Source organism: Oncorhynchus mykiss, chromosome 7 (assembly GCF_057628025.1).
Source record: "Oncorhynchus mykiss isolate SJ-2025 chromosome 7, ASM5762802v1, whole genome shotgun sequence".
NCBI classification, from domain to species: Eukaryota; Metazoa; Chordata; class Actinopteri; order Salmoniformes; family Salmonidae; genus Oncorhynchus; species Oncorhynchus mykiss.
Window position 1 is genome coordinate 37,922,752 of NC_143028.1, and position 13,009 is coordinate 37,935,760.

General features: G+C 43.6%; 1 protein-coding gene and 1 long non-coding RNA gene across 3 annotated transcripts; one reads left to right on the forward strand and one right to left on the reverse strand.

Annotated features, from left to right (window-relative positions):
* Window positions 1-885: 885 nt before the first annotated feature.
* Window positions 886-4,082, reverse strand: wdr82 (WD repeat domain 82). Its single transcript, NM_001165230.2, has 9 exons — window positions 3,730-4,082; window positions 3,084-3,181; window positions 2,610-2,676; window positions 2,361-2,460; window positions 2,132-2,248; window positions 1,800-1,955; window positions 1,560-1,629; window positions 1,215-1,357; window positions 886-1,134 (listed from the first exon to the last, which is right to left on the reverse strand). Exons 1-9 carry the CDS (start codon window positions 3,888-3,890, stop codon window positions 1,105-1,107), a joined length of 942 nt encoding a protein of 313 aa, NP_001158702.1. The 5' UTR covers window positions 3,891-4,082; the 3' UTR covers window positions 886-1,104.
* A 72-nt stretch (window positions 4,083-4,154) lies between these two features.
* LOC149982534 (uncharacterized) lies at window positions 4,155-12,055 on the forward strand. 2 transcript variants are annotated; one of them, XR_016497239.1, is made up of 3 exons: window positions 4,199-4,331; window positions 7,890-8,013; window positions 8,303-11,663. It is a non-coding gene; the product is annotated as an uncharacterized LOC149982534 (long non-coding RNA). The 2 variants fall into 2 exon arrangements; XR_016497240.1 differs by lacking the exon at window positions 7,890-8,013 and having other exon boundaries at window positions 4,155-4,331; window positions 8,303-12,055.
* The last annotated feature ends 954 nt before the right edge of the window (window positions 12,056-13,009 follow it).

Here is a 13,009-nt window from a genome sequence, read left to right on the forward strand (position 1 = left end):
GCGGGTATGGAGGGAGGAGCTATTGAATAATATGTGAACCTTAGATTGTTTACCTAAAGGGCAGATTGTGCCAGAGGTAAAGCATTCATACACTTCACCAGCTGAACACACCCTTCTGTAGATATTAACCCAGTTGATACGAGTCTACAGACACACACACACTTGACTGCAGGTAGCCTAGTGGTAAAGAGTATTCGGTCAATAACATAAGTCACCGGTTCGAATCCCCATGCCGGCAAGGTATAAAAATCTGTTTTGCCCTTGAGCAAGACAGTTAACACCCAACAACTGCTCGCCAGGCACCGATGTCATGGACTTCAGTTAAGGCAGCCCCCTGCACCTTTAGCACAATTGAATAGGTACAGTATCCCCTTTCACTTCCCATTAGAAATGTACTGTGCTTGTACATTATATCAACAACTGTGCCAATGATGTGTTGCTCACTGACAGTGTATATGTAGAAGTAATCTTGCTTAACCCAGAACTAAAGTCTCACGGAATTGGTCAGCTGCTCAATTAAGTTCTGGGTCCATACATGTTTAGGGATTCATGAAATGCTATAACGAGGAGCGGAACTGAACCGAGGCGCTCCACCCCCTCTCTGCAAGTAATGGGCCGAATGTTCCACCCCCTTCAGAAGTTCGAAAGATGATAACACCTGCGAAATCATGATTTGTCCAAATAACCAGTGACGAAAAACCCAAACATAAAAATGTTATGAAAAATTACTGCTGCTCAAATCCTATGCATCCCATTCAGTCCCAACAGATTGTGCATGTAAACTGAGGCAATCTTTCCACGTGAGATTAAGGTAGAACCTGTTTAGGAACATGAACGGACATACATTTCACCAATCATTCACACACAGAAGTCAGACACTTGTTAGAAAATGAAAACATATTTAATGTTACAAGTATAAAAGAACAGAAAATCAGACCATTTATATACCTGAAGTCCTACATATTTACAATCAACTTGATTTACCACACACGCCATAGAAAAATTGTCCTAGAGCTGGATGTGCTGACACCTGCTGGTTTTAAATGGGATCTCACTTCGCCTGTGGCCTCCATTAGTGACCCACTCAGAGCATTTCTCTCTCAATCAATCGTCAATGGTGGGCAGCCAGAATGCCTGCAGAGGACAAAACAGACTTACTGAGCATTAATGTACTATATGTTAGATTGGTGTGCATTCAACCCAAGTAATCTTACCATGTTTGAACAAGCACTAGCAAAAGTCATGAATTTGGGGTTGAACTGAAGACAGGTGACGGGACCCGTGTGCTTCCCATCCAGAACAGCCACCTTCATCCCACTCTCTGCATTCCAAACATGGACCTTCCCATCTTCAGAGCCTGAGAAACAACCACCCGTCAGACCACGGAAAAACCAGAGGGAGCTGAACTAGACTGTTTTTAGGTTAGGTTCAATTTGCAGTTTCAAATAACTACTAACAAACAATACTGTGGTAGAATGGGAAGACAATTGGAACTGTCCCGTCTTACTTTACAGAACATAGAGCCTGTCACCTCACCTACCCAGTCTGTGTGGACTTACCAATCATAATGAACTGAGAATCAGGAGTGAAGGAGGCCTCCAGCGTCACAGCTTTGCTGTTGTTGTAGCCCTACAGGACAGAGGAGAGCTTCTATAAATACAGGCCGGTCATCTCTCTTGTATTGCATGACAATATCCATTTACTACTAAACATTTACGTCTCCTACAACTTGCTGTTAATTCTATATCAAGAGTATCCGTCGTGATTTTAAGTGTCTATAAATGTGTATGATCCCGCACCCCAAAGGAATGCATCACAGCTCCCTTGAAGGCGTCGAGGAGGCGGAGGGCACCCCCATTGGTTGAGACAAGGATGAGCTTCCCATCGTTGCTGAACTTGAGTCCTGTCCACTCGCACGTACGGTCGTACTGCAGCTTGAAGGTAGCAAAAGGGCCCTATTGAGAAGCAAACAAAACAAAAACGCTCTGAAGACAGCCACTGGCCCCCACCCAAAGCTCTAAATACAAACCACCAACACAAACACACAGAAATAGAACACACAAAACAGAGAATACAACACATACATCCTTTCCTAAAAACTCCAAATAGTCATAGTCCTGAAATGAATTACCTTGTCAAAGGACCGCAGGTCATACAGTTTGACCATCTCCGAGTTCACGCCAGCAGCAAAGATCAGACCCTCCGGATCAAATGAGCAAACTGGCTTCCCCTGTAGGTGCATCAGGCCCTGGTAGTGTGATAAAGAGAGAGAGGAAAGGCACATTTAAACCAGCACAATTAGAGTCTATCTAGAGTAAATTGATCTGCAATGTCAAGGACAATTAGAGAAGGGAACCAACCTGGCAGTTTGGAGACCGCAGATCCCATAGTCGGATTGTCTTGTCTAAAGATCCTGAGATAAACGTGTCATCCACGGGGGACATGGAGAGAGACGTCACTCTGAAACAACATTCAAGTTAAAGGTACAGAAACATCTACCATGATGAAATGAACACCTGATATTTATAAAAATTAAATGGTTATACAAACAATAGTTAAGTAATAGTACAGTAATGCAGCCTAAACAGTCTCTCTGCTTCAGTCCTCACCTTTTGTTGTGTCCAGGAAAGTACCGGATGTACTTGTTGTCATGGAGGGAGAGGTACCGGATAGTGTCTGCAGTGATCATAACAGTTATGAGTTAAGGGCAGAAGACAAGACAGCATGGCATTTCAATTAATCACCACACCACTAAAGAGCAAGTAGAGCTACCGATCCTGGAGGCAGTGGGCAGGTTGGATGAGTGGGCTCCACCCTAGGCAAGGCAGTGGCCTGTACAGTTAGCTCCTGTATTGGGCAGAATCACAGACCCTCAAACTGTACAAACAACTACCTCAGACCAGGGTGAGCTTGGCCGACCGCCTCAGGCGGCGGTCAACGCGGTCAGGCTGTTGGGAAATCCATGAGAACAATCTTCAGCATGAATACAATAAGTAACTCCTACAACATGCAAGACAAGAATTACATGGACAACTGCTTATTTAAAGAGCCTGATTACAAATCTCCTCTTCGAACTAACATACCATCAATTTTGTTGGAGCTGTAGACCACAGTGTTGGCTGCATGTGTGTACCTGATCAGATCCACTCCATACTTCTTACTATAGAGGGTCCGCTTGGGTCTGGACCAGCACAGGTTGGAGAAAGAAACAATAACATTAGATTGCTGGCAAAGAAACTTATAGCCAAGCCAATGTACATCTTAAAATACCCATAACATAAAGGTATGAAAACGGACAGTGAAAGGGGATTCCTAGTCAGTTGCACAACTGAATGCATTTAACCGAAATGTGTCTTCCGCATTTAACCCAACCCCTCAATCAGACAATCTTAATAAGCGGGTAACAATTGCCACAAACATCTGGACTAACACATGGTTTTTTTGTTTTGTTGTTTACGTCGACTACGGACACAATAATACACCTAACACGCTTGTGTGAAAATTAGATTAAATACAAGTCATAGTTTTGTTACCGATCTACCAAGCCAGACATAAATCCTCTCAAACTCTGCTAGCTTCTGAACTCGAGCCCGAGGATTGTGCATTACGCAGTAGGCCTCACTACAACTAGCGGAACAGATGCTAACTACAGCACATAGGTCGGCCTACCGTAATAACATGCAGTGCGGCAAAATCAGTCGATTTACATTAATTTAATGTATGTCTTACTTTCCCTCCTGGCAGTCGTATAAAACTAGGGAGTCGTCGTCGCTGCTAGAAATGATGGTTTCGCCGTTTGAGCTGAAATCAAAACAGTTGATTTTGTCTGAATTTTCCCGGAAAACCTTTGCAACCCTGAAGCTCCGCAGCACATTGTCCGTCAGCTTCATGATGGCCTCTTTGATTGAGGGGGCGCAGACCCTCGTTTTTTACTGAATGTAATATTTGAGAATCTATTTCAGTGCTTTTTAAAATCCAATCGTTACTATTATGTAAATATAACTTAACGTTTCAACGAATTTAAAGAAAGCCCGCCTGGGATACTCGCTATCCGAGTCATGGAAAAGCACCGCCTTCGACACGTCGGCTACGCGCAAATTCCACAAACACGCGCATCAATAACTCTCGCGATACATACAACTATCGCGGTAGTCAGTTCATGTTTCGCGCACAACCAATCGCTCGCCTGGACAAGAAAAGAGCACAGAGAAGAAAAAAAATCGAGCAGAGAAATATTTTTAAATACGCATATTGACAATAACTAACTTATCCGTCATAAAATAACCCGTGCGGTGCCTGTCAAATCAAGAATAAATGAAGTAACAATGCAGGTGAGTTTGCACTCATTGCTTTCGGAAAATGATTGCAGACCCTTCTTTTTCGCAGCTTTTGAAAGGGAGTTACATGCACTCATGGCTCTGTATAATACTGTGCATTTCCTTGAATTTGTTCTGGACCTGGGCATCCGATTGGTTCCTTCATGAACACCACCCCCTCAAGCATCTCATTGGTTCCTGCATGAACATTGTCGTCAGCGCAGCTTTCCCCATTGAGCTTGTCTCTGTGCCTCGATCTAGGTCGGGCAAAACTTAAAATGGCTGTGTTCGCTTTAGCAATCTCACTGGAATAATGGCCTCCTTCATTCCTGTCGTTATTGAAAGAGATTGTGATAATATCTCAAAACAGGACAACTTCAAATGTTAGCTCCCTCACTTCCAAGGCAGTCATAGTCAATTAACTAATCACTGATCATAACCTTGATGTGATTGGCCTGACTGAAACATGGCTTAAGCCTGATTCATTTACTGTGGCCTCACCTCCTGGCTACACTAGTGACCATATCCCCCGTGCATCCCGCAAAGGCGGAGGTGTCGGTAACATTTACGATAGCAAATTTCAATTTACAAAAAAGTTTTCTTCTTTTGAGCTTCTAGTCATGAAATCTATGCAGCCTACTCAAATCACTTTTTATAGCTACTGTTTACAGGCCTCCTGGGCCATATACAGTGTTCCTAATTGAGTTCCTATCGGATCTTGTAGTCATAGCAGATAATATTCTAATCTCTGGTGACTTTAATATTCACATGAAAAAGTCCACAGACCCACTCCAAAAGGCTTTCGGAGCCATCATCGACTCAGTGGGTTTTGTCCAACATGTCTCTGGACCTACTCACTGTCACAGTCATACTCTGGACCTAGTTTTGTCCCATGGAATAAATGTTGTGGATCTTAATGTTTTTCCTCATAATCCTGGACTATCGGACCACCATTTTATTATGTTTGCAATTGCAACAAATAATCTGCTCAGACCCCAACCAAGGAACATCAAAAGTCATACTATAAATTCACAGACAACACAAAGATTCCTTGATGTCCTTCCAGACTCCCTCTGTCTACCCAAGGACGCCAGAGGACAAAAATCAGTTAACCACCTAACCAAGGAACTCAATTTAACCTTGCGCAATACCCTAGATGCAGTTGCACCCCTAAAAACTAAAAACATTTCTCATAAGAAACTAGCTCCCTTGTACACAGAAAATACCCGAGCTCTGAAGCAAGCTTCCAGAAAATTGGAACGGAAATGGCGCCACACCAAACTGGAAGTCTTCCGACTAGCTTGGAAAGACAGTACCGTGCAGTATCGAAGAGCCCTTACTGCTGCTCGATCATCCTATTTTTCCAACTTAATTGAGGAAAATAAGAACAATCTGAAATTCCTTTTTGATACTGTCGCAAAGTTTACTAAAAAGCAGCATTCCCCAAGAGAGGATGGCTTTCACTTCAGCAGTAATAAATTCATGAACTTCTTTGAGGAAAAGATCATGATTATTAGAAAGCAAATTACGGACTCCTCTTTAAATCTGCGTATTCCTTCAAAGCTCAGTTGTCCTGAGTCTGCACAACTCTGCCAGGACCTAGGATCAAGAGAGACACTTAAGTGTTTTAGTACTATATCTCTTGACACAATGATGAAAATAATCATGGCCTCTAAATCGTCAAGCTGCATACTGGAGCCTATTCCAACTAAACTACTGAAAGAGCTGCTTCCTGTGCTTGGCCCTCCTATGTTGAACATAATAAACGTCTCTCTATCCACTGGATGTGTACCAAACTCAATAAAAGTGGCAGTAATAAAGCCTCTCTTGAAAAAGCCAAACCTTGACCCATAAAATATAAAAAACTATCGGCCTATATAGAATCTTCCATTCCTCTCAACATTTTTAGAAAAGGCTGTTGCGCAGCAACTCACTGCCTTCCTGAAGACAATTTATACGAAATGCTTCAGTCTGGTTTTAGACCCCATCATAGCACTGAGACTGCACTTGTGAAGGTGGTAAATGACTTTTTAATGGCATCAGACCGGGGCTCTGCATCTGTCCTCGTGCTCCTAGACCTTAGTGCTGCTTTTGATACCATCGATCACCACATTCTTTTGGAGAGATTGGAAACCCAAATTGGTCTACACGGACAAGTTCTGGCCTGGTTTAGATCTTATCTGTCGGAAAGATATCAGTTTGTCTCTGTGAATGGTTTGTCCTCTGACAAATCAACTGTACATTTTGGTGTTCCTCAAGGTTCCGTTTGTCCTGTCCTCGTGCTCCTAGACCTTAGTGCTGCTTTTGATACCATCGATCACCACATTCTTTTGGAGAGATTGGAAACCCAAATTGGTCTACACGGACAAGTTCTGGCCTGGTTTAGATCTTATCTGTCGGAAAGATATCAGTTTGTCTCTGTGAATGGTTTGTCCTCTGACAAATCAACTGTACATTTTGGTGTTCCTCAAGGTTCCGTTTTAGGACCACTATTGTTTTTCACTATATATTTTACCTCTTGGGGATGTCATTCGAAAACATAATGTTAACTTTCACTGCTATGCGGATGACACACAGCTGTACATTTCAATGAAACATGGTGAAGCCCCAAAATTGCCCTCGCTAGAAGCATGTGTTTCAGACATAAGGAAGTGGATGGCTGCAAACTTTCTACTTTTAAACTCGGACAAAACAGAGATGCTTGTTCTAGGTCCCAAGAAACAAAGAGATCTTCTGTTGAATCTGACAATTAATCTTAATGGTTGTACAGTCATCTCAAATAAAACTGTGAAGGACCTCGGCGTTACTCTGGACCCAAATCTCTCTTTTGAAGAACATATCAAGACTGTTTCATGGACAGCTTTTTTCCATCTACGTAACATTGCAAAAATCAGAAACTTTCTGTCCAAAAATGATGCAGAAAAATGAATCAATGCTTTTGTCACTTCTAGATTAGACTACTGCAATGCTCTACTTTCCGGCCACCCGGATAAAGCACTAAATAAACTTCAGTTAGTGCTAAATACGGCTGCTAGAATCCTGACTAGAACCAAAAAATTTGATCATATTACTCCAGTGCTAGCCTCCCTACACTGGCTTCCTGTCAAGGCAAGGGCTGATTTCAAGGTTTTACTGCTAACCTACAAAGCATTACATGGGCTTGCTCCTACCCATCTCTCTGATTTGGTCCTGCCGTACATACCTACACGTACGCTACGGTCACAAGACGCAGGCCTCCTAATTGTCCCTAGAATTTCTAAGCAAACAGCTGGAGGCAGGGCTTTCTCCTATAGAGCTCCATTTTTATGGAATGGTCTGCCTACCCATGTGAGAGACGCAAACTCGGTCTCAACCTTTAAGTCTTTACTGAAGACTCATCTCTTCAGTGGGTCATATGATTGAGTGTTGTCTGGCCCAGGAGTGTGAAGGTGAACGGAAAGGCTCTGGAGCAACGAACCGCCCTTGCTGTCTCTGTCTGGCCGGTTCCCCTCTTTCCACTGGGATTCTCTGCCTCTAACCCTATTACAGGGGCTGAGTCACTGGCTTACTTGGGCTCTTTCATACCGTCCCTAGGAGGGGTGCGTCACTTGAGTGGGCTGAGTCACTGATGAGATCTTCCTGTCTGGGTTGGCGCCCCCCCTTGGGTTGTGCTGTGGCGGAGATCTTTGTGGGCTATACTCGGCCTTGTCTCAGGATGGTAAGTTGGTGGTTGAAGATATCCCTCTAGTGGTGTTGGGGCTGTGCTTTGGCAAAGTGGTTGGGGTTATATCCTTCCTGTTTGGCCCTGTCCGGGGGTGTCATCGGATGGGACCACAGTGTCTCCTGACCCCTCCTGTCTCAGCCTCCAGTATTTATGATGCAGTAGTTTGTGTCGGGGGGCTAGGGTCAGTTTGTTATATCTGGAGTACTTCTCCTGTCCTATCTGGTGTCCTGTGTGAATTTAAGTATGCTCTCTCTAATTCTCTCTTTCTTTCTCTCTCTCGGAGGACCTGAGTACTAGGACCATGCCTCAGGACTACCTGGCATGATGACTCCTTGCTGTCCCCAGTCCACCTGGCTGTGCTGCTGCTCCAGTTTCAACTGTTCTGCCTGTGATTATTATTATTTGACCATGCTGGTCATTTATGAACATTTGAACATCTTGGCCATGTTCTGTTATAATTTCCACCCGGCACAGCCAGAAGAGGACTGGCCACCCCACATAGCCTGGTTCCTCTCTAGGTTTCTTCCTAGGTTTTGGCCTTTCTAGGGAGGTTTCCTAGCCACCGTGCTTCTACACCTGCATTGCTTGCTGTTTGGGGTTTTAGGCTGGGTTTCTATACAGCACTTTGAGATATCAGCTGATGTAAGAAGGGCTATATACATAAATTTGATTTGATGTGACACTGTACATAGCATCTAGGAATCTGCCATTCTGGGGGGAAATCACTTAATCTTGATGATGTGCATAATGGACATTACCTACTGTAGGCTTACTTGAACTGTTGTCAAATTATGACCCGCTATTACGTGAGCACTTACAGAAAGTCAGGGACAAAAAGAAAGGAGCACGACTGACTCATTACCTCAGCCCTGAGAGCCAAAACGAGTTCATAGGAATATGTGGTCCAAGGGTTTTGAAAACAATACTTTATGAAAGAGAAGATGCAACCTCTTACTCGGTTATATGTGATGCAACTCCCGACATTTCCCATACTGAGCAAAATGTATAATTGGTGAGATACAGTGCCTTGCGAAAGTATTCGGCCCCCTTGAACTTTGCGACCTTTTGCCACATTTCAGGTTTCAAACATAAAAATATAAAACTGTATTTTTTTGTGAAGAATCAACAACAAGTGGGACACAATCATGAAGTGGAACGACATTTATTGGATATTTCAAACTTTTTTAACAAATCAAAAACTGAAAAATTGGGCGTGTAAAATTATTCATCCCCCTTAAGTTAATACTTTGTAGCGCCACCTTTTGCTGCGATTACAGCTGTAAGTCGCTTGGGGTATGTCTCTATCAGTTTTGCACATCGAGAGACTGACATTTTTTCCCATTCCTCCTTGCAAAACAGCTCAAGCTCAGTGAGGTTGGATGGAGAGCATTTGTGAACAGCAGTTTTCAGTTCTTTCCACAGATTCTCGATTGGATTCAGGTCTGGACTTTGACTTGGCCATTCTAACACCTGGATATGTTTATTTTGAACCATTCCATTGTAGATTTTGCTTTATGTTTTGGATCATTGTCTTGTTGGAAGACAAATCTCCGTCCCAGTCTCAGGTCTTTTGCAGACTCCATCAGGTTCTTCCAGAATGGTCCTGTATTTGGCTCCATCCATCTTCCCATCAATTTTAACCATCTTCCCTGTCCCTGCTGAAGAAAAGCAGGCCCAAACCATGATGCTGCCACCACCATGTTTGACAGTGGGGATGGTGTGTTCAGCTGTGTTGCTTTTACGCCAAACATAACGTTTTGCATTGTTGCCAAAAAGTTCAATTTTGGTTTCATCTGACCAGAGCACCTTCTTCCACATGTTTGGTGTGTCTCCCAGGTGGCTTGTGGCAAACTTTAAACGACACTTTTTATGGATATCTTTAAGAAATGGCTTTCTTCTTGCCACTCTTCCATAAAGGCCAGATTTGTGCAATATACGACTGATTGTTGTCCTATGGACAGAGTCTCCCACCTCAGCTGTAGATCTCTGCAGTTCATCCAGAGTGATCATGGGCCTCTTGGCTGCATCTCTGATCAGTCTTCTCCTTGTATGAGCTGAAAGTTTAGAGGGACGGCCAGGTCTTGGTAGATTTGCAGTGGTCTGATACTCCTTCCATTTCAATATTATCGCTTGCACAGTGCTCCTTGGGATGTTTAAAGCTTGGGAAATCTTTTTGTATCCAAATCCGGCTTTAAACTTCTTCACAACAGTATCTCGGACCTGCCTGGTGTGTTCCTTGTTCTTCATGATGCTCTCTGCGCTTTTAACGGACCTCTGAGACAATCACAGTGCAGGTGCATTTATACGGAGACTTGATTACACACAGGTGGATTGTATTTATCATCATTAGTCATATAGGTCAACATTGGATCATTCAGAGATCCTCACTGAACTTCTGGAGAGAGTTTGCTGCACTGAAAGTAAAGGGGCTGAATAATTTGGCACGCCCAATTTTTCAGTTTTTGATTTGTTAAAAAAGTTTGAAATATCCAATAAATGTCGTTCCACTTCATGATTGTGTCCCACTTGTTGTTGATTCTTCACAAAAAAATACAGTTTTATATCTTTATGTTTGAAGCCTGAAATGTGGCAAAAGTTCGCAAAGTTCAAGGGGGCCGAATACTTTCGCAAGGCACTGTATGTACACAAATATAAAGTTCAGGGAACAGGTAAATGGGAAATAATTGAACATTTTCTTGAATTGAAAGACTTTGTTAGAAAGACAGGCAGTGACATTTCTGAAATTATTTTGAGTGCATTGGAAGGGCATGGTATTGACGTGGTCAAGGCTATGATAATGGTGCAAATATGTCAGGGAAAGTGTAGGGAGTTCAAGTACACATACTGCAAAAGAATCCACTGGCCACATACTCAACTTGTGGTGTACATGCAGCACAGTTGTGCCAAGAAGTATCAACCTTTTTTGGCTGTGTGAATCATCTTTACAATCTGTTCAGTGTCAGCCCAGAGCGATGGGCCATTCTCAAGGAAAAGACTGGCTGCTGTCTCAACCGCCTTTCAGACGCAATGGAGTGTGTCGTATTGCTGCTGTCCGACGAGTGGCAACTCACTTACCGACTATCAGCATTTTTTCATGGGGTACAACATCTCCTATACAATTCCTGATGAACTCAATCACTGTATCCAGGCTGCATCACATCCGGCCATGATTGGGAGTCCCATAGGGCAACGCACAATTGGCCCAGCGTCCTCCAGGTTTGGCTGGGGTAGGCCGTCATTGTAAATAAGAATTTATTCTTAAAGGTTAAATGAAAAAACATCTGTGGCTTGTCGGTGTTATTCTCAGAGGCTACCCGGAACATATCCCAGTCCGCGTGATCAAAACAATCTTGAAGGATGGATTCCGATTGGTCAAACCAGTGTTGAATAGACCTTAGCATGGGTATTTCCTGTTTGAGTTTCTGCCTATAGGAGGGGAGAAGCAAAATGGAGTCGATCAGATTTGCTGCAGGGTGGGCCTTGTAGGCATTTTGAAAAGTTGTGTAGCAGTGGTCCAATGTTTTACCAGCGTGAGAACTACAGTCACTGTGTTGGTAGAACTTCAGTAGCGTTTTCCTGATATTTCCTTTGTTAAAATCCCCAGCTACAATAAATGTGGCCTCAGGATATGGGGTTTCCATAAAGTCCAGTGTAGTTCTTTGAGGGTCGTAGAGGTATCAGCTTGAGGGGGGATATATACGGCTGTGACTATAACTGAAAATAATTATCTTGGGAGGTAATACGGTCAGCATTTGATTGTAAGGTATTCTAGTACGTCGTAATGCGGGTGGTCGTAATGCTGGTAAGTTACCGTTGCTCTGATATCCAAAAGTTATTTCCGGCTGTATGTAATAACACAAAACATTTCCTGGGCTAATAATGTAAGAAATAACACATAAAAAAACAATAGTTGCTTAGGAGCTAGAAGCAGAGCTGCCATGTCTGTAGGCTCCATATTATCTATCGGCGCCATCTTACTTATTCATTGCTTGCTGTTTGGGGTTTTAGGCTGGGTTTCTGTATAAACACTTTGACATGATGTAAAAAAAGGCTTTATAAATACATTTGATTTGAATCCCCACCTCTTGTCAGCTAGCGGGAGCAACACTGATAGTGTCCTTCCCTCCCTCCCGCCTGCCGAACACCTGCCCTCACCTTTGTTAACAGAACTACGGGAAAACAGTGTCCGACGGGCGGGGCAAAGACACGGTCTAGCACAGCAGGTGGGAGGATGGGGACACACCATGTACTAGCTAACTAGCTAGTTAGCGATACCGTCTTCTAGCTAGCATGCAAGTTAGCTAGCACACGGGTGTCACCACAGATTTGGTGTCGCTTCCCACCTGCTGTGTACAGGACTAGCTGGCTAAGCTAGCACACAGTGTCCTTCGGTCCACCTGCCTTTGCCGTCGTTAACAGATCTGTAGGAAAACAGTGCCCGACATGCGGGGACGAAGGACACTGTCCACCAGCGTACGGCTAGCTAGCTACCATTGTCACCTTGCCCCTTCTTCAGTGGGGTTTATTGGTGGCTGGCATCCAACGTTATTGTGCAACGTTAATGCCACCTACTGTACTGGAGCACCCCCGCCTCCCACAGCTTAAATAAATGACCAATAGATGTATAAAGAGGGGTTCCTGCAGATGCAGGAATGCCCCAAATTGCAGGCCGCAATTGCACCATTCTCGCCCCTCTTGATGTTAGAGTTATAAGTGAAAGAGGTTTGAACATTAACCACTCATTCACACCACAAGGTGGCACAGGTGGCCCTGTCCTCATTACAAAGCCAATATTTTATACCAATTAGCTCAAACTGAGCAGCACTGCTGTTGGGTTGACCCTGTATAGTCCCTGATTGTACAAAATCATCTGAAGACAAACACAGCCTGCTCACTTTTTTTCTGCCTTATGGTCAAGCTTGAGTCAATCATTACACGGAGGGTACACATTCAACTTGAGTTGAGCTCTTTCCAGATTTTGCGACACTGC